We start from the raw sequence: 21,450 nt of genomic DNA, 5'->3' as shown, positions 1-21,450 counted from the left end.
TGGTTGCAGATGGGGCGTGCACACACACATCTATATATTTAGTTCCGCTAATAGCAGTCATGGCAAAGAGAAGATTGTGATTTTTTCCAAGCTTAATTGAAATCTGAAAGCCAGCCTGGTGAGTTGTGTATTGCTAAACAATTCGCTGCTCCACTGCATTTGTAAGATTGTACTGTGCCTGGTTTCCTGGCATCGACAGCCAGTTTGAGAATTAGCGCAAAACTAATTAGGTTACAAATCTTGGAGAAGCAAACAAAGGCTATTTATAAGTCTTTATAAGAAGACAAGTGAAAATCTGATTGTTCAGAGAAATGTCTGCAGAGGTTTCTCTTTCTTAATTGGGTCACTGAATTCTCACAGAGCTAGTCTAAATACCAGAACAGTCCTTCCAGAATGCACTACAATAGTGACCAGAATGAAGTGGACACAGTACGTGCTATTCTGAGATGTAGTGTGTATGTGCGCCACTGTCCTCTGCTGGATGAAATCAGCACTGCTGAGTCCTGTACTGCTATAACAGCTAAGGAAGACCCTCCTTGCTTCTGGAGAAGACAATCTGAATTCTATACCAGCTGATGCTATCAGTTTCTAAGTCACTGCCTGATAAGGGCTGGCTCACAGCACATCTCCTATAACTGACATCATCTCCAGTGTACTGAGTGATGTTTTTGCCTTTATTATTAATTATTATTATTATTTATTTATAGCTACAGTACAATCATTATTCATGATTCATTACCAGCAAAGACAAGACTGGGTCCCTGGCCTGAATTGCTTCCAATATAAGTGACATGGACACAACTTTCTTATCAGTGGGGTGTTGATAAATGAAAGCTGATGTAATTCAAGTGTGAAGTATTATTATTTATTATGAATACACAGCCATGTAGGGTTGTGGCCATAGTTTCCTTTTGCTGGGATAACACGACAGCTGCCAAAGCAAATACTATTCCAGACTGGTTTTCGATGTACCTCTCCTGTTTTCTCATGATGCTGGTACCAGTTCTGCCCTGGCAATATTTAGATACCAGCATGATTAGGTTCCTCTACCATTCTAAGATAGACAGACTATATACAACCTAGTGCCTGCCCTCCAATTAAAACTTCTGCTTCCTTTCTCTTACTCTTGTTTTCGCTGGCTGCATGTAATTGGGTTAGATCAATAGCAGCTAAGGTGCAGAGAATTCTATCATGCACACTATAGTCACTCTCATCATTTATATGGCTATGTAGCCTACTACAGGTCCCAGCAAGTGATGTTCCATCTCAGTAGGTCACTCAGATCAGAAGCATTGCATGATCAGAGCTGTAGTTTCCATCCCTGTATTAAAGATGACGGTGGCTGCAATCTCCTCCATGTTATGGAAATTAGGTTCAACCTTTGGGCTCCTGGCAAGCCACCAAAGTGGCCCTTGGTTGGACAAGTTTTGGGTACCAGCGGGGTCAAATTTATTTGAAACCTTTAGAGCCAGATTCTGCCACCCAGTATGTATGGTAATTAATATCTTACCTCAGGCCCTGGGCTAGGCCTTTGGTGCTGGAGGACTTGAGTTCAATCCGTGCAGATGATGCATTGTGTCTGCAGCATGGCCAATCCCAAGCATTCAAAAATCATGAGATTGGTTTAAAATTATGAGTTTTTTTAAATAATAAATTTGGGATTCTTTTTATTTGCCTGTTGGCTTCTGAGCCATTAAGGTTCACATTTTCAAGCTTTTCTCCATAACCATGAGGGCTAAAAATTAACTTTTTTAAAAATGAGAACTGAGATTACTATGACTCCAAGAGCTGGGGCTTCAAAAAAGAGCCACCAAATATCACAAGGCAGCACTGGGGCTGTCCAGAATGCATGTGGTCATGGGCTTTGTTATGTATGTGCCTATATTTTTTTCTTTTAGCCTGTTAAACAAAATATTTTGGGTGAGTTTGTGTTCACTGCCTGTGGTTTTTATAGATAAAACTGACATTTATTCAACAAAAAAGTATGTGAACCTCAGGAACAAAATGAAAACAATTCTACTTAGCTTGGCAAATGGTCAGCGAGCTATCTGCAATAAATCATTTATCAACAAATGCAGCTTTGTCAATACAATGCAAGTTTGACACCAAGTTTATCTCTCACAAACACGTTTCTTCTCCTTCATGCATGTATGATGTAAATGGTTTTAATGCAACTGATTGAAGAGGAAGAGATAGATTTTCAGGCGGTGTAAACTCACAGAGTTCCAATAAAGTCAAGGGAGCTGCATCAGTTTATACCAGTCAAGAATCTGGCCCAACATTTTCCTACATGCATGAATACTAACAGAGACAGGTGTCAGGAGGTGTACCTCCAGGGGAACAACACACTCAGAAAGGTTTAATACAGATTTGTTACAGAACAGAATTCACAGCTGGTTAAGTCTCTGAAGCTCCCAAGGAGGCATGGTCTCAAACTGGGACCATGGATCCAAACACCCCTGAACCTTAGGGAAGTTCAAACTTAGAGCCTGGATTCTCTCCTGCACCACAATCCACTCAGTGTAAGACAGGGGGAGGGGACCATCACTGAGCTGGTTATGGCTCCCTGATTCTCTGGAACAATCCACACCAGCCCCAGGCTAGGTTACAGCAGTCTATGACCTACTGTAACCTATGTCAGCTGGCAATGGTCTAGTTGGAGATGCTGAAGCATACCATGCACTAATCAGATCCATACCCCCTCCTCTCCCAATATGCCCATGCATTGGAGCTGACTGAGACCTCCCGCCATGCAACAAAAATTCTCAGCTGTCCAGATCCAGCCAGAGCAGCACAAAGGGGTCAGAGCAGTCTGACCGAGATCTGAACTCCACAGCTGGAGCGTATCTCTGTAATGAACCAAACCAAAACCCTCCATCTGCCCTGGATCTGGAGTTAGACATTGCAGCTTGAGCCCAACTCTACTTCCAAGCATGGTGATTCCACACACAGGCCAGACCCTGAATGGTGCTGAGCATCTACTGGTGCTGACTGACTCCATGAGAGCTGAGTTCACCACATTGTAAGATCATAGCATACAATCTTAAGGAGGAGCCAGAAATCAATTATTTCCTCTCCTGAAATGCTTTTCTTAATGCCGTGACATTTTATAATAGCAACAGGATACAGAAGTATGTGGGGATAGCACTGGACAAACTTCAGAAGGTCTATCTCTGGATGAAATCTATGGTCTGTGTTATGTAGGTCAGACTAGAGGATCACAATCATCCCATCTGGGTTTAAATTCTGTTAATCGTAATATTTAGCACTTATTTTGTATGTTCAAAGTGACATACAAACATGAGCAAATCCACCTTCCCAGAACTCCTGTGAGCTGGATAAAGCAGGATTATTATTCCCCTCTCACAGAAAGGGGAAACTGAGGCACAGAGAGGGTAAGTGACCTGCCCAAGACCACAGAGGGAATCAGGATTTGGATTTAGGAGTCCTCAAACTGGGCTGCAGCCATGAGATCACACTGCTTCTCATGGATTTTATTTAGCTGGGATGAGCACCCAGTGCTTAGAGGAATTCTATACAAAGCTACAGTGTCTGCAAAATTGGGCTGGAATCAGATGAGCTCTTGCTGGACTGGGGGACTTCCGTACTGCCTCCCCAGAAAGACTATTGTTTAGAGCCACAATTTAGCCCTGCTAGAAAACACTAAATATAAGTAATCCTGTCAGGCATCCTCCAAGCCCAAGCAGCAGGCTGCACACCGGTCTCTTCAGAGCATGTTTCACAAGATTGCTTCAGAGCTAACGTGACAGCCTAGTTTTGTTTTGCGGTTTTTAAATTCCAGCTCAGGTCACAGATTAATTCCTGCTCTCTGCCTCCAGCAGCCGGGCCAATATGCATGCTGCAAACACATGTGCTTCTTGGCAAAAGGCATATGATCTGAAAACCAGCCCTTCAAACGTGTCTCACTCAGCCAGCACTTTCCTACATACAAAACAGGTGTTTGCTTAGGGGAGGAAAATATTGGAGGCGGCAAAATGTTCATTACGTGAGCGATCGGGGGGTCATGAGTCACATTTATTTTCCAGTTTGCCTAGGGCACCATAAATCCCCAGAGGCTGTTCAGGGAAGTAGCCTTGACAGGGATGGTTCTTTGAGAACCAGTAACATTTTCTTTGCTACGGAATTGGATATATTTCAGGAAACAGAAGATTTTGCAAACAAGTGAAGCTTGGATTCTCCACAGATCTTCCTGGCACGATTCCCAATATTAAAAAACAGCAGCTTCACGTTGGCTTTGTTTGCCTCTCAAATACTGGCATTTAAACATGCATGCGATAGGCAGCTCTCTGACGCATACTCTGCTACTGTAAAGCCTCGATAGAATGCATCGCGGAGACGTCTAAGAAAGGCAGCCTCCCTGGGGCATTGTGTCCAAAGGGAATGCGATGCTTTTGCATTACTGAAATGTATTTCATCGTGATTATTGCTGCTAATGTCTTCCTGCAGATCACTTGGCACCAAGAGTATGACTATGTTGCAGTCACAGGGTGTGAGTGTAGCTTGTGTAGACGTACCCTAGCTAACTTCAACCTAGCTAGCGTGGGCAGCGGAGCAGTGAAGCCGTGGTACCATGGACTTCAGCACAGGCTAGCACCCAAGTAACTACCTAGGGTTCTGGGCAGGCTTGTCCATGAGTGGCAGACACCATGATTGCAGTGTAGACATAGCCAGAGAGAACAAGACATTCATGGGACACTTAGCTGAATGGAGCAGTGAGATCAAGGACTTCCTAAATTCTAGTCCTGACTCGGAAACCTTCCGTGGTCTTTGGCAAGTCACTTGGGGCCCCATTGTGTGATGTGCGAGGCAGGACCTCTCAGGATCAACCCATAACCACTCTGTTAGATAACTTACGTCTCCCAGTTCAATCGCACTGCCTGCCCAATGCTGCCGTGTGTTCCCTGGTGCAGTTTTAAGGGACTCGCGTGGTGGGGAATGCTGGCCAGTGGGGTCTCTGTATTCTCGGAGGGATAAGACTGTTTCTCTTTGGTCCTCAGGCGTGGAAGAAACGTTGGTTCCTCCTGCGCAGTGGTCGGATGAGCGGCGACCCGGACGTCCTGGAATACTACAAGAATGACCACTCCAAGAAGCCTCTGCGTGTGATCAACCTCAACTTCTGTGAGCAGGTGGATGCAGGGCTGACCTTCAACAAGAAGGAGCTGCAGGACAGCTACGTCTTCGACATCAAGACCAGCGACAGGACTTTCTACCTGGTGGCTGAGACAGAGGAGGACATGAACAAGTGGGTTCGCAGTATCTGCCAGATCTGTGGCTTCAACCAGTCTGAGGAGAATGCAGGTACAGTGAGAGTTATGTCTGGAATATGAAATACGGCCTCACATGTCAGACTGTGCTCTAGAAAGGAGGCTAGACCCAAACTCTTCCCCTTGGGAATCCAGCTTCTCTGTTAGATTGGAGTGTGAGTTAGAGGGCTTGAGCCCTGTTTCCGTTCCCACTGATGTCAATGGGAGCAGGAACGGATCTTTTAATTTCAAAATGGGAAGTTTTCTCCAGTGTTCCCCACCCCAGGAGTTCCATATTCCTCCCAGCCCTCCAGCACTTCTCTGACTTCCACAGCATGGCAGCAGGCACTGGTCCTGCCTGCTCCCTAATTAATTCTCACTGTAGCTTTCTGTCTTCCATACTTTCCCCAACACTGAAGCTTGTTCAGCTTGCCATTTCCAGGAGCTGATGTTGGTCATTTCTTCAGTGGCAGAGTAATGGATGGTCTTGTGGTTAAAGGCACTGACTTGGGATTCTTGAGATTGAAGTGCTCTGCCGCAGGCTTCCCAGGTCACCTTAGGCAAGTCACAGAATCACTCTCCATGCTTCAGTTCCCATCAGAAAGGTACTTCCATACCATGGTGACCTTATAAAACCATAGATAGCTAGGATGTAACTGACAGCATGGTTTTGAGAAGTCAGGGAGGTTTAATGGTTTAAGTCAGATGAGATGTAACGAAACAGGTAGTTCAGAATGGCATGCAGTAGAACACACCATTTGTAAGATTTTTGCTTTCCCATCTTTCTACCTCTCTGTCCAATGTTTGAGCCTTCTCAGGTGTATTTTCTACATTCTCAGTCATTGTCAGCAGTCTCTTCAAGGGCTTTGGGACTTGGCAGTGGGACGTCCTCTCCTTCAAAAGTTTCGTTTAGCTGATTGACATGGGTGGGATCAAATGGAGGAGGCAGGTTGATGGGGGAAGATTCTCCAAGAAACACTGTGTCCTGTCCACATCACAAAACCCACCTCTGCAGTTGGCAGGCTTAGCCAAGGAGTGATTGGGTCAAGGGGAATCAGTTACTTACCCATCCCTAAACATGGTACCTGTCGGACCCAGGCGAGACACTGGCAGCAGTTGACAGGTAAAAACTGGTGTTGTTCTGTGTAACAGGAGAGTCACATTTGATTCACCAGCACTAAAGGCATACTCAGATGCACGCAATGCATCCGATGAAGTGAGCTGTAGCTCACGAAAGCTTATGCTCAAATAAATTGGTTAGTCTCTAAGGTGTCACTAGTACTCCTTTTCTTTTTACAATACTGTTGTTTTCTGGTTTGTGCCAGTGTTGCTGGTTTTCTCTGAGTTGCCCAGAGAGCGTCTACACAGACCTGCAGTGACAGCAGAGCCCCTGTCAGTGTTTCCCGCATGTCCTCGCTGAGCAGGGATGTTTCTTTTCAGTGTCACATGGCACAACATCTGTGCATGGTGAAAACATGCCACAAAACCCTTCAGGTTCCCATACAATGCAGGCAGCTAAAAGGGCAGTGTAAGCCAGGCTGGAAGAAAGGCAGTGCGGTCTGGAAAGGGGCACAGGCTGAGATACTCTGGCAGCAGCCAGGGGGTTTCTGCGAGTGTCTCCCAATTCCATTATTATTTATGATATCTGCTGTTGTCCCCTGCGCGGTGAATGCCTTTTGGGTACATATCTAACCCTGACCTAAGGACATTTGGGGAGCCCTAATATAACAATCAACTTCTGGCCCATATCTTGGGGTACAGTGGCAGCCAGGATTGTTGAACGAGCTAAACCAAAGAGCAGCAGGCAGATGAATTTCAGAGTCGATGCTGCCTTGAGTCCACTGCCAGTGATTATAGATTAAGGACAGTGGTCCCCAAACTGTGGGTGCGCCCCCCTAGGGGGGCATGGAGGAATATTTAGGGGAGCACAGCAGGGCCTGAGCCAGCCCCCACAGGCAATGGAGAGGGAGCCCTGCTCAGCCCCCAGCCTCAGCCCGCACCCACAGCCCTGGATTCCAGCCCTGGCCCCAGCCTCGGCCCCCGGCTGCGGCTCCACTCCCGGCCTCAGCCCCGCCCCCAGCCTCGGCTCCCAGCTGCGGCTCCACTCCCGGCCTCAGCCCCGCCCCCAGTTGCAGCCCCAGTTTCAGCTCCCAGGCAGGGCAAAGACAGGGATAAGGTGGGGTGCGACAAGAAAAGTTTGGGGACCACTTCCCTGTCAGGATGTCACAGATCTGCAGGATTGGTGCTATGCCCCAGCTTCTAAACAGTCTCTTGGAGGAACCCCAAGTGTGGCAGAACCCAAGGGATCCCACTCTTCCGAATCATAGAATATCAGGGTTGGAAGGGACCTCAGGAGGTCATCTAGTCCAACCCCCTGCTCAAAGCAGGACCAATCCCCAATTAAATCATCCCAGCCAGGGCTTTGTCAAGCCTGACTTTAAAAACTTCTGAGGAAGGAGATTCTACCACCTCCCTAGGTAACGCATTCCAGTGTTCCACCACCCTCCTAGTGAAAAAGTTTTTCCTAATGTCCTATCTAAACCTCCCCCACTGCAACTTGAGACCATTACTCCTTGTCCCGTCATCTTCTACCACTGAGAATAGTCTAGAACCATCCTCTTTGGAACCACCTCTCAGGTAGTTGAAAGCAGCTATCAAATCCCCCCCCATTCTTCTCTTCTGCAGACTAAACAATCCCAGTTCCCTCAGCCTCTCCTCATAACTCATGTGTTCCAGACCCCTAATCATTTTTGTTGCCCTTCACTGGACTCTCTCCAATTTTTCCACATCCTTCTTGTAGTGTGGGGCCCAAAACTGGACACAGTACTCCAGATGAGGCCTCACCAATGTCGAATAGAGGGGAACGATCACGTCCCTCGATCTGCTGGCTATGCCCCTACTTATACATCCCAAAATGCCACTGGCCTTCTTGGCAACAAGGGCACACTGTTGACTCATATCCAGCTTCTCGTCCACTGTTCCTTCAGAGTAGGTCCCGCAGCCTCACCACCTCCTCTCCTCAAGCCTCTGGGCCCCAGCACGCCTGCTTCACACCTTCAGTTCTGCCCCATGAGTCCAACTGAGCTGGACGCCTGGCAGAGACATGTCCACTCCTGAGAGACTAATGTGCCTCAGCAAGCGTTTGCACTGACATCTCAGCAGCATTTTCGAAACAGAGTAGGATGTATTAGTCAACTGGCCCACAGCACTGGAAGCCCTTAGGTTAGCACAGAGACATTGAAGTTAAAGCATAGGCCATTCTGGTCAAGCCAAAGCAATTCACCAGCCAAGCTGAGGTGAATTCCATGTCAGGCTCGCTCTCTCTCTCTGACCTCCTTAGTCAGTCTCAGGAGACAGCCACCAGCCTCTTTCAGAAATCAATTCTTTATTCCCTGCCGGTCACTTCCCGGTCCTGTGCGTTCATGCTGAGTTCACAACCCCAGCTGAGAGGTGGGGAAAAGCCCCTTCCTCTGGGTCACTGATTGCTAGGTGTGTCAATGTTCTGGCTATTGGGGTTTCCCGTGGTCTTCTTGCATTTTCCATGGCTATGGGTTGGCCTCAGCCAGTCCTCTTACTGACCCATTCAGTCTGCTCAGACAGCTGGGTGACACGCACGCACCTGAGGCCATGGCTACATCGATGCACCTGCGCCGCTCTAAACTCTCTAGTATAGCCGCTCTAAGCCAACAGGAGAGAACTCTCCCATCAGCTTAATTAATCCACCCCCAAAGAGCGGCGGTAGCTATGTCGGTGGGAGAATCTCTCCCACCAACATAGCGCTGTCCACACCAGCGCTTAGGTCAGAGTGACTTATGTCACTCAGGAGGGTGGCTTATTCATACCCCTGAGTGACATAAGTTATACGGACATACGTGGTAGTGTAGACATACTCTATGTCTCTTGGTCTGCCCTGAGAGCAGACTTAATCCTGTTTCCCCCCAGGTAGCAATGCAAAGTATAGGGGGAAACTGAGGTACACATAAGCTTCATAAAAATATTACCAACAATTTCCACTTTGTCCCACAGGAATCATGAAACCACCACCTTATCCTCTTTTAAATCCTCCTTAAAACCTACCTCTATTGTGATGCCTACATTATCACTCCCCTACGGCATTATGTAAGCAAGTGGTGAGTTGAGACCACTGTTTTTCTGTTAAACTGTTTGATTGTTACCTCACCGTTTTCATGCCTCACCCCCCCCACACACACACCATTTGTCCTTTCTTTCCACCTCATGCATCCTATCTGATACAGAGATTGTAAGCTCTCCAGAGCAAGGACTATCTTCTTTGCTACATGTCTAGCAGAAGGAGGCCCTGATGGTTGCTTGGGCTTCATAGACGCTATCGTAATAATGCAACCAATAATAGTATCTAACTTTAATTCATTTTGGTCAATAATGGAGCAGCTGCAATCTGCACAAACTAAAACCCTGCCAAAAGGTTGTCAGGCAGGATAGCAAACAAAGCGTCACAAGAGCACAAACCCAACCTTCAGCGGCTGACGCATGAAACAGGATGTCACCTTGGCAATGATTGTGTATGAGTGGTATAAAGAACCTCGATAATCTTGCAAACATAAATTTACAAAGAAAGTTTAAGCTAAATAAATTTCATCCCCATCTGATGATAATTTCATGGCCATCAGGATTCAGGCAGACACCTGTTTCAAGAGCTAGAGCAGACCCGATCACAGGAGCTGCTGTTTTGCTTGCATTAAGCTGGAAGAAATTTTATTGCAGCCAGAGTTTTTCTATTTAGCAAAACAAGCCAGAGATAGCAGAATCAATACTGGACTTAAGCGAAATATAAGTCTGGATATCATAGTGAAAAACAAGCCTGTGCTTATGAATAAACTCACCCCCAAGGGAGCACAAGGAGTGTTAAACTGCAGAGGTCCACGAGTAGGTCCCTGAAGGACCCTGGAGTGACATCAGCAGAAGAGGAACAAAAATCCTTTCTTGACACAAAATAGCTATTGGTGAATGCTGTAGGAAAGGAAGCCATTCAATGGAGTGCTAGGCTGCCAAGCACAATTTCTGAGTCAGTCTTAAAAAGGGCTCTGATGGTCTACAGTGTCAACCTCAGCTGACACATCCCAATGCGTTAGAAAAGAGATGTTCAAATTCAGATTGCACCATGGAATTATTCAGAGCTTCCACTAATGCTGCATTGGTGCTATTAAAAAAAACAAAATAAACCCCAGACTGCACCTGGTAATCACCACACCTGCTAACTGAAAGCCAGTGCACAATGATCCCCTGGCTATTTGGATCCAAATTCTGGTTTTGAGCTCTTCCATCTCTGCCCATGGACCTGGGCCCTTCACTCCAGAAGAACACAGAATTTGCATCACAATAGGTCATTGAATGCAATGCAACACTGTGATGTGCAAGCTTTATGATGCTCATCCCAGTCTCAGGCCTGATTAATCCATCCTAGAGCACAATCAAACCCATACCAAATTTACCCTACTTAATGATGAGTTGACATACAGTGAGAACTGTTACAGTGCACAGTTTGCGAGACAAGGGGAGGAAGACAGTACAGTTCTATTTTTGCTACACTCACTGTGTAGCACATTAGCTCCATTTGTTGCACTGATTGATGGTACAGAGAGGTCATGGGACTTACTGAAGGCCATAGAAAAGTCTGATCCCAACTGGAAATAACTCAGGTCTCCTGGTTCCCAACCTTGTGTCCCATCCAGTAGAACAAACAGCCTTCCCTGACCACACCTCCGCCACCTCCTCCATCTCTGCTACAGACCCTGATTTATGTAGCACTGGAAGTAAGCTGAAATCCTCCTCTGGGCTCAGACAGTGCTCGCTGATACAGAACAAATCCTGATCATTAATCCGATTGACTAGCAGCAGAACCCTTGGAGATGATGAGTAAATCACGATTCAATGGGTGGGAATGTTAGCTAGTGGTTAGATCACAGCATTGGGAGTGTCCTGGATCTCTTCCACTTCTCTAATGCACTCAGTGACATTGGGCAGGTCATCTGACCTCTCTGGCCCTCGGTTTGACACACTCGTGAAATTATCGTTATCTTTTCTGCCACAGTGCCTAGGGTCCCTGCCAGGGACCCCGGGAGACTCTCCTTAACCTAGGTCAAAATCATTTCACCATATTTTCAGTTGGTGTAAATGGGTGTAGCCAAAGGCCAAGACCCTGGAGTTTTGCTGATTTTTGCTAGCTGCTGATCTGGTCCAATGGGGCTTAACTTAGGGTCATCAGGGTCTTGCAATAATTTGCACACACACCAAGATACTTAAAGTACAATTCCCCTTGTGGGGTCTTGCTTATTAAGTCTGTTCTAAATACAGGCAGTTTGGGCCCTCACACCCAGATGCTTCCTCTCCTCATTTCAGGATTCCCACAGCTCTCCTGATTAGTGCCTATGTTGTGATTAAGGCAAGGGTTCCTCTCCTTGGTTCAGAAGTCCCACCACTCTCCTGCTTGAGGCCTGTGCTGTGACTAGGACCAGCTTCCCCCAGCCCACTTGTAGCCAGTTTCCAGCTCTGCTTCACAGTACGCCTCTTCTTCCCCTTGGTTCAGAGGGCTCACAGTCCTCCTTCTGGGGCCAGGCAGGCATCCTCCTCTCTGAGCTGTCTGCCCTCACTCCTCCTTTGCCTCTCTGGAGGCTTCTCCTTTATTATCAGGCCACAACTGGTTTAGCCACATAACTTACCTGTCATTTGGCTGTGACAGTTTTCCCCAGGCAGGCTGAATGAGGCATAGATAGGGCTGGACCCAATGAGGTCAGTCACCCTGTGACAGTTCCCTTTCTCATTTTATGGGGTATGTGCGTGCACAGTCAGCATGTGTGGGATGCCACAGGAGGTGTTTTGGAGCATGGAATAATACCATTTGTTGTACATTTTATGGTAAGGGTTCTTGGTTTTCACTCCATACCTATGCTGGTACTTTTTAGACTATACTGCCCTCCTTTATGTGAAAGTCATTCATTGCTATACTTCAGTAGGACTCCCAGGGACACTTGGACATGGCCTGCTGAAGAAATACAAGCTCATTGTTATTTTATTCTATTTCTAACCATCTGTATTTCCCTTGCCCCAGTGGGCAGGCAGCCTGATCTCAGCTGTGAACTGTACTTTCTCATGTGTTCTGTTTGTTGGGAGGGGTGGGGGGGGAGTCTTGCTAAAGATATTGCTTGTGTCATTAACCCTCTTTAGGATCACATGAGGGCTCCAGCCAAAACCCAGCCAAGTTGTATTCTGCATATATGGGGGGATGCAAGTGCCTAGTTTAATTTTCTTTGAATATGTATCTGGAGATCTAACTTATTCACTTTTTATAAGTGGCCATGAGTATGCATGACACTGTATGGTGAGAGAGACTGGACCACTGCAGAGCACTGAGCTAGGACTTGGGAAACCTGGGTACTATTCCCAGACCTGGTACCGATTTACTGTGTGACTTTGGACAAGTAACTTTGCCTTCCTCTGCCTCTGTTTCAATTCCTGCCTCTTGCCTATTTAGATAGTAGGAGACAGTTGTTCCCTCAATGTATTTGTGCAGTGCGTAGTGCAAGGAGGCCTGGATCTCAGATCGGGTCTTTCAGCTCTACTGTAATATAAACCATAACAATAATAATACATTAATGGAAGGAGATACGGTCCCTACCCCAAGTCTAAGGATCAGATTCCAGGAAAGAAAAAGTAGGGGTTTGGGAGATTAAGATTAATTTTTGACATTAGTCTGAATTTAGGAGCAGTGACCTCTCCCGGTCAGTTTTAATAATGAAGTAACACAATTAAAGAGAGTTGGAGGGGTTTTACATGTGATTTTATTTCTTGACCACATTGTCCTGTCATCTGTTGATGTCCTTTTCCCAAACCCTCCGACTTGTGACATTCCACTGATTTTATTGCAGAGACTGTGGCAACACTAGGAATAAAAGGCCAGGCACACCAAGAACTAGTCTGAATGAACCCGGGTTTTCTGCCTTGTGTTGTCTTTTCAGAAGGGCACATTCCTGGGTTTCTCCCCCTGCTCTGCATGCAACAGCAAGTACTGCTGAGATGAGGCTGGGAGAGAGATAGAAGGCTCCCAAGTTACCTACGATCCCAACACTAAAGCTTCAGTGTTAACGTCATGGCATTTCAAATCAAAGGTCAGCTCAATCACCCGAAGAACTCTCTGTGCTTTTATTGTCTCACTGAACGTCACAGCCAGAAACTAACATTCACTTTTCATGGGGAGACTGAGTGTCTTTTGCTGGCACTGCTGGGAACAAGGAGACGATTAAAGGGGAGAGAGTTGGCCTGAGAAAGCAATAGTGTCCAGCCCTCAAGCTGTCCCATTGAAATTGATGAGCAAAGTTCACTCCCATGGGCAGGGCTTGTAGGATCGGGCTCTTGGGCAGCACAGCATCTGAAGCCATTTCTGTCCAGGTGAGACAGGTTGTTAACAGAAATGCAACAGCAGCTCTTTTGTCTAAAAGAACTCATGGGCACTCACAGGCAGGCTGAAGACCACAGCCTGCAGCCATTCAGAATCAATGGCAAAGCTCCCACTGACTCCAAGGAGAGCTAGTCTGAGTCACTGAGGAAGGTCTGATGCCAGAGCACAGTGCAGGGCTCTGCCTTAAGCTGGTCCTCCAGCTCAAAGGGCAGAGCATTCCGATCAAGGAGAGCCGAGAATACCGGACTCTTCTTGTTGGGCGGTGTCTCCTCACAGCACCATGGTCTTAGCTACGTACAGATATAACCTAAAAATGTCAGGAGCTGTTTCTGCTCTGAAAAATTAAGAAGTTTTCAGTCCCACTGTGCATTAAACTAAAAGTTTTGGTAGCTTCCTGCTCTAGCATCCCCAGCAGAAATTACTGTCTCTCTCTCCTTCCTTCTTGTCTGTATGATCTGGAAGCTGGATGCTCTTCTTCTTAGGAGTTTCTGCGAGGGCCTGTGAGATTATCTTGGATAAACCCATGGCTGTTTCCAGCTGGATATGGTATTCTTCACTGGCTGTCCCATAGCAGCGTATGGCAACAGCCGCTGTAGCCCAGTCCGAGTGGGCTGCATTTCACCAATGGGCTAGGCAGAGAGAGAGCACATGTGTAAGTCACTTTCCCTCTCTATGCTAGTGTTCAGTGTTACCAAGTTTCCTCACAGTATTTGGTGACTTTTCTAAAGCCTCCGGCTCCGAGAGGCATGTGATTGTGTGAGACTCTAAACTTTGACTAAAAAAGGAAGTATGTCTCTAGCCCTCATGATTGCAGAGTAAAGGCTGAAAAATGTGACCCCTAATGGCTGAAACCAGATGGTCTATAACAATGATCCCAAATATATTGTAGGGTAAATCTCACAAACGTGAATTCTGAGGTCCTAACTCCTGATTTTTGAGCAATCTGGGTTGGCAATACTGAGGGCTGCATAATGATAATAGCTGGCTCCTCACCTGCCATTGCGTTGAGCAGATGCTGACTGGCACTCGCTGAGTTCTTATGTAACCAGTGTGGGCAGCCTCTGGTGGGCAATGACTAGTAGGGGTTAAGCGATACTAATTCAGTTACACGCCCCACACAGGCTACATGAGCTCCTCACAGTTTCTCCCACAAACACCTTTGCTCTTTCTCCCAAACTGCCCCTTATACATAGGGCGGTCTCCCAGTCTGTGCTAACCACCCCCTCATCCTCTTTCCAAGTCCTCACACCTCACCTCTGCCACGACACGTGCGGGAAACTGCTGTCTGGTAAAAGCCTAGTAGGTGACAAACCCTAATTACTGAACCTGATTGGCTAAGAATTACAAACACGGCCAGTCTGTGCTAATTCATCTTTGCCGACTCACCCACTTGTTTGTCTCATCCGCCTCCTCGGTCTTGTCTTTCAGACTGTACGCTCTGGGAGGCAGGGATTGTCATTTAGCTCAGTGGGGTTGTATTATGAATGTTAACTAATAATAATGGTGATGAAGATATCTTTGCAAATGAGACTTGAGATGAGACAGGGAATAGATACAGCTAAGAGATCCAGGAAGACTCGTCCAGAAGAGCACAGAGGATGCATGGAGGGACCACAAGCAGGCTGCTGTTAGCAGAGCAGAAGAAGGGGTGTGAAGTAGGTGGGACAAGGTTGGTAGAAGGTTTCAGAATCCGGGAGAGGTTTGAACAGTTCAATGGATGGAGACGGAGCCTCCTCTGTTTTCCATTTATAGCCTCCCTTGAATACCTGACGGTCAGTGCCTTCAGAAATGCCACCCTCATACCTAACCCATATGAAAGAAAGCAGCTTCCGAGGGGTTCTGGGAAGGACAGCAGTGACAGGAAGAAAAATAACTCCCGCGGAGTCCTTGCTCTGTTGCTGCTGCCGCCTCTCGTGCGGCCAAGCTAAATTCAAATGCTGGGGAAACATTAACAGCTGCAGTGAAGTCCAACTACTTCCTTGCTTTTGTGCCTGGCACATGTTCATTTCTTTTCATGCTCGCACTCATGATGCAGGGCACTGGGTGATATGAGATGCGTGGTTTGAAGGGTGGTGGCCAAGGGTAGATTACATACACAGCAGATTACGGACTGTTTTTCAAAAGGGAGCAGAACAAGTGGACATGGAAAAATGCGTATGGTCCCATTGTGTCCCTATCATTATTTGGTCACCTGGGTGCGAGTACATTTACCCAGCTGGCATGCCCGCATTGGGGACCTGCAGACTAGTAATACATGCTTTGGTAAGTGCCACGAGCCTCCTTGCATTGTTTGCAGTTGCAGCACTGTGCCCGTGTTTGAATGTTCGGCTCTTATTGTCAAGGGCCTTTTGGCAGACGAAAGAGTAAAGGCCAAAGATTTTCACACTTAGAACCTAGCTTCGTATTTAGACACCTAAATAAAATCGGCCTGACTTTCTGGGGCATGGAGCATCACAATTTCCATTGATTTATAGCATTGTCAATGGAAGCTGGCTTCAGCTTGCTTCGCAGGTGCACAGCACCTCTGAAAATCAGCCCACTTCCATTTAGATGCCAGTGATTGGCTGACTTCTTCCCCTTTTGTATCATATATACCATGCGCCAGTATAACGCAGCCTCTTTACCTACCTTCTTTGTAATCTGTCTCCCTTTATCAGTCAACACTTCCAGCTGCTAAGTTAAGTGGAGATCACTCTTCTGAACATTCCAAAGATCAGATTTGGGGGGAGAGGGGAGGAATTTGTGAATTTTGGATCTAGCTTTGGCTATAAAACATCCCCAAAATTTGGGGGTGTTCCAATATGGATGTTTGAGTCAAGCCTCTCCTGGCTCTCTAACATGTACTAGGTTTTCCTAGTAATGGGGACAGCTGTGGTCTCCACATTGATTCTGGTAGAGCAAGTGTTTGGGTTGCATTTCTGATGCAGGCTGACCCAGAGTCCATTGAAACAGACAACAGAAAGACACCCACTGATTCTGGTAGGCTTTGGATCAGGTTCTTAGCTGACTGCCTAAGGATGTAAGAAATGTAGCCAAACTCTAAAAATCTAAGTCTCAGAGTTCAAAATCATTACTTGAAGTTATGCTGCCCCTTTAAATTTGTTGTAAACTTTGCTGACCCTGAGTTTCCTGAGTCACAAACAGCGAGTTATTTTAAGATCTTAGCACCGTTCAGTTTCATTTCAGTGTAAACAATACCAGAGATGGAACAGTTTTTGGCACAAAGGAGCTGCTTAAGTATATTGAAGTGCCATTGCTCGTTTGGTTTTCCCTTCAGGGATTAGATAGTTCAGGTGCTAAATGAGTCACAACACTGAAAAGCAGAGAGCACCACAAACAAGTGCGGTTTTCCCCCTGAAAAAAAGAAACAGTGAATATCGGTATTATTGTTTATTTATAATACCATAGCTCCTATGATCTGTGCTGTTCCAACACAGAAGAAAGTGACACTCCCTGTTCCCTTGCAATCTACAGGAGAGAACAGGTGGATGCAGACAGATGGGGGAATAAAAGGGAAACAATAGATAATATTGATTAGCATGATAGGCAACGGTCTCAGTGCGTCAACAGCCTAGCTGTTGTCAAGGTTTTGGCATACTAGCCCTCAGAGCCTTTCTAACCTTTCAGCATCACTTTGATATACATTTCCTTTGCGTTCCGGAGAGGGATTTGCTTGACGGGATTTGGGCAGGCTGTTCTGAGAAGCATCCTGTTTATAATCTGGGCACTGCACAGTCCAGCACTCTGATACTCTGTGGAGAGTCTCTTTATTTTTGCTGCTCAGACCCTTACATTAGCACCTCCTCACAACAATTTATTTCTATGGCCCTGACTGGAAGCAAAGTGTATTCTAGCAAACTTGACCGTTTATATTTTTCCATGAAAAGAGAAATAGGCCCAGTATGCTGTGCTCAGATCTGGAATCCAATTTCCCCAGAGTTTAGTGGGTGTTTGGAGCTGGGGTTGTGGTTTGGGATCATCTCTAGTTAAATAGCTCCAAGAATCGCCAGTCTCAGTAAACCGAGACGCAAAATTGCCAACTCTTGCAATTTTGATCATGAGTCTTGCAATGTGATAGAACCTCAGAGTTACGAACACCAGAGTCACAAACTGACCAGTCAACTACACCCCTCATTTGGAACCGGAAATATGTAGTCAGGCAGCAGCAGAGACAAAAAACAACAACAAAACAAATGCAGTAGAGTACTGTGTTAAATATAAACTACTAAAAATAAAGGGAAAGTTTAAAAAAAGATTTGACAAGGTAAGGAAACTGTTTCTGTGCTTGTTTCATTTAAATTAAGATGGTTAAAAGCAGCATTTTTCTTCTGAATAGTAAAGTTTCAAAGCTATATTTAGTCAATGTTCAGTTGTAATGTTTTGTTCAGAGTTATGAACATTTCAGAGTTACGAACAACCTCCATTCCTAAGGTGTTTGTAACTCTGAGGTTCTATTGTATTAGTCTTGTGGATTCTCAGCTGGTGTAAGCTGCCATAGTTTCATTACAGCAGCTGAGGTTCTTCCCTGTGATGTTCTTAAAGCCTCAGCTCCTGGAGTCATGTTGTTATATCAGGAGAGAGTCATAGATTTTAAGGCCTGAAGAGACCATTATGATCAACTAGTCTGACCCCCCCCTTCATACATTTCTTTTTTTTAAAAAAAAGTAAGTTTCTAACTCTCCTGGTTGCAGAGAAAACTTGAAATCATGAATCATAAAGGCTCAGAAACAAGAAAGCAAATAAAAAGAACCCCAGGTGTATGTTTTAATCACATGATTTGGCTTAAAAATCATGATTTTGGGGACTCATGACCTTGAATGGTTAGAGCTGACAATACTGGGACAGGATGATGTGGGATTTAATTATAATTTTTTAATGGAATGTCAAAAAATCAGGGGGTGGAGGTGGATAATATAAGTTTTGTAGGGTGGAAAGCCGTACCTTGAAGGGCCAGATCTCCACTGGTATGAACTGCCAAATTAATACAAAGCTCTGGGCCAAATGTTTTAGGTTTAGTCAGTGATGGAGGAGAGGGGAATGGAATGGCCTTATTGCCCTTACTCATCAGTATTACTCAGAAGGGCTGCTCTACGCCATCACATACAGTCTATATATCTACACAGCGAACACATATTTGATAGTGGGCTCTTTAATGTAGCACACCAAAGTATAGGAAGATACAATGGCTGGAAGCCTATGCTAGATAAATTCAGACGAAATAAGGTGTACATTTTTAACAGTGAGGGTAACTAATTATTGGAACAATTTACAAAGGGTAGTGGTAGATTCTCCATCACTGACAATTTTTAAATCAAGATTGGATGTTTTTCTAAAAGACCTGCTCTAGTTCAACCAGGAATTATTTCAGGGAAGTTCTCTGGCCTGTGTTATACAGATGTCACAGCAGTCCTTCCTGGCCTTATAATCTATTAATCTTCAATGGTCCAGGGATCTGGACATGAGGGAGTTGGGGGAAGGAAACAAGGAGATGGAATAAATCAGGTGGAAAAAGGGTTTAACTCTAACAGAGGGTTTGACCCTTTGCATGGACTCACCAGATCACAGGAAGAGCTACATTTGGGGAGTTCATATTGGGTTACATCTTGTGACAGACTGACAATATCTTGCAATATTCTGAAAGAACTTTATGGAATTAAGTTTAACATCTTTGGGTCCATTGTATTAAAAACACAGTTGTGTATGTGTTACTGTATATATGTACCTTCTCTAGGAGACTAGCTAATGCAATCTCTGGAAGGTATTAGGAACTTCACAGTTATTGTTCCAAAAAGTCCTTTAAAGTGGATTTCCTAGGAAGTACTTAGGGAATGCAAATGACCCTCTTCCCAGACCTGAAGAAGAGCTCTGTGTAAGCTCGAAAGTTTGTCTCTCTCACCAACAGAATCATAGAACCATAGGGTTAGAAGGGAACGCAAGTGGCATTTAGTCTAACCCCCTGCCAAGATGCAGACTTGAATGTGTCACAGTTCAGGGCAACCGCACTTGTATTGAAGTAGGTCCAATAAAAGATATTTCCTCACCCACCGTGTCCCTCTCTAAATTCTCCTTTCTGAAGCTATGCCCTGGAGAGGAAAACCCATTGTCTACCACTTATCTGCTCTGGGAAACTCCAGATCAAAGACCCCTGAACCATGTAAACGGTGGCCTAAACCTGTGATGAGCATTCTTATTCTAAGCTGAAGCTATGATGAACTTGTAACCACCAGGAATCCCCCTTTGGGTAGGGGTTTGAGGGGCTGCCCCTACCAGAATCCACATTAAGGTTAGGGTGATCTCTGGTAAATTTATTAGCATGCACGTAGGTTCTTTTAGGGTTTTAATTTTTTTTTGTAGTGCTTTTCCCCTTAAGAATAAAGTAGGCTTGCTTAGAAAGACCTAATTGTGGGTGATTACACTGTTACTTGTCTCTGAGGAGAGAAACCAGCAGGTGCCCAAAGGGAAACCTGTCTGTGCTGGGAATAACACAGCGAAGGCAGGGAACTGTGCAGCCTGGAAATACTCCAGTCAGAAGGGAGCAGGACGCGGGTCTTCACTCAAGAGAGGCAACAGCTGGGGAGCTGGAAGCCTGAGAATGGGGGCCATTGCTGGACCACTGAGGGGAAATACAGGTGCAGTTTCCCTGAACTGTGACACTTTAAAGGCTGCAGACAGACTCCTTCAAGATGTGTACATAGGACTCCCACCCAGTTTTGCAGACAAAGACGTTTCTTATCAAATGCAAATAATAAGAGAGGCTACCAATGGGAAGGCAAACTTATGCTCCACATTTAAAAAAACCCAACCAATCCTCAAATCCTCCTTCACTCTCACAAGGCCTTAGGGATATTGGGAGTTAGTTACATCAGGGACCATTTTGCCCCCAGGTGCCCCAGAATTGGGTGGGGAAGGCAGAAAAGTGGCTTAAAGACGTCTTTCTCACCCTGCCCTCCTCTGAGTATAAAGTTGGTGCTGGTGAGAATTGGACCCATGAGGTGAAATCCTGGCCTTATTGGCCAAGTTCCCATTGAGTTCAGTGAGGCCAGGGACTCAGCTGCTATGTTTAAGGTCAGGACAGATTTTCTGTGGAAATGTTTTTGTTTTAACTGGAAAAAAAACTTGAAGTCTGAGAGCTTTGTTCATTTGAAAAAAAAAATCAGTTACCAAGATTGCTTGGTAACGGCAGTTCCACTAAGGCTGGGAAGCAGCATTCACCTGTATTTCAGATCTGCCCAGAATTCACCCACCTAGAACCGGTGCAAAGATCTTCAGCACATTTTTTGAAAAATCTATTATTTCCGAGCTTTGCATTGTCTTTTCTTCTCACAAGCTCTTTGCTTGTCAGTACTTAACTGACCATGGGAAAGGGAGAGAGGCAGACACTATCAGTCTAAGATCAAACAACCAAAACCACACCAGTCTTTTGAAGCTAAAACAGCTGATAGACGTTTAGCACCAGAACTGGAAAAGCAGCACTGCCTGTACAAAGACCAGAGTGAGAGGCACTTTGGGAATAATCCAGCTCATACAAAACTCACATTCCAGTTCCCCTTTATTTCTTTCCATAAGGACGGATCCCCTAGTACCCAGAGCCTGTCTGCATCTCACGATGATATACCGCTCCCCTGGAGTCAGGCCTATCAAGAGAAAATTGGGGACATGGTAGATCATGGTTGCTGGGGCCCCACCTCCGTCCAGTTCACTTTATTTACACAGATGTTACAGATATTTTTGAGGGCCCTGAGTTGGGGGCCT

At 45.7% G+C, this 21,450-nt stretch overlaps 1 protein-coding gene across 1 annotated transcript in view; it reads left to right on the top strand.

Moving 5' to 3' along the window:
* Nucleotides 1-21,450, top strand: part of GAB2 (GRB2 associated binding protein 2) — a 178,149-nt gene that overhangs the window by 104,863 nt on the left and 51,836 nt on the right. Inside the window, exon 2 of the mRNA XM_077808019.1 lies at nucleotides 5,019-5,319. Within this exon, the coding sequence (XP_077664145.1) occupies nucleotides 5,019-5,319 (301 nt within the window). The remainder of the gene's footprint in view (nucleotides 1-5,018; nucleotides 5,320-21,450) is intronic.

The sequence above is a fragment of the Eretmochelys imbricata genome, chromosome 1 (assembly GCF_965152235.1).
Source record: "Eretmochelys imbricata isolate rEreImb1 chromosome 1, rEreImb1.hap1, whole genome shotgun sequence".
Taxonomy (NCBI): domain Eukaryota; kingdom Metazoa; phylum Chordata; order Testudines; family Cheloniidae; genus Eretmochelys; species Eretmochelys imbricata.
The sequence above is the reverse complement of the archived record's forward strand: the minus strand, read 5'-3'. Positions and strand labels throughout refer to the sequence as shown.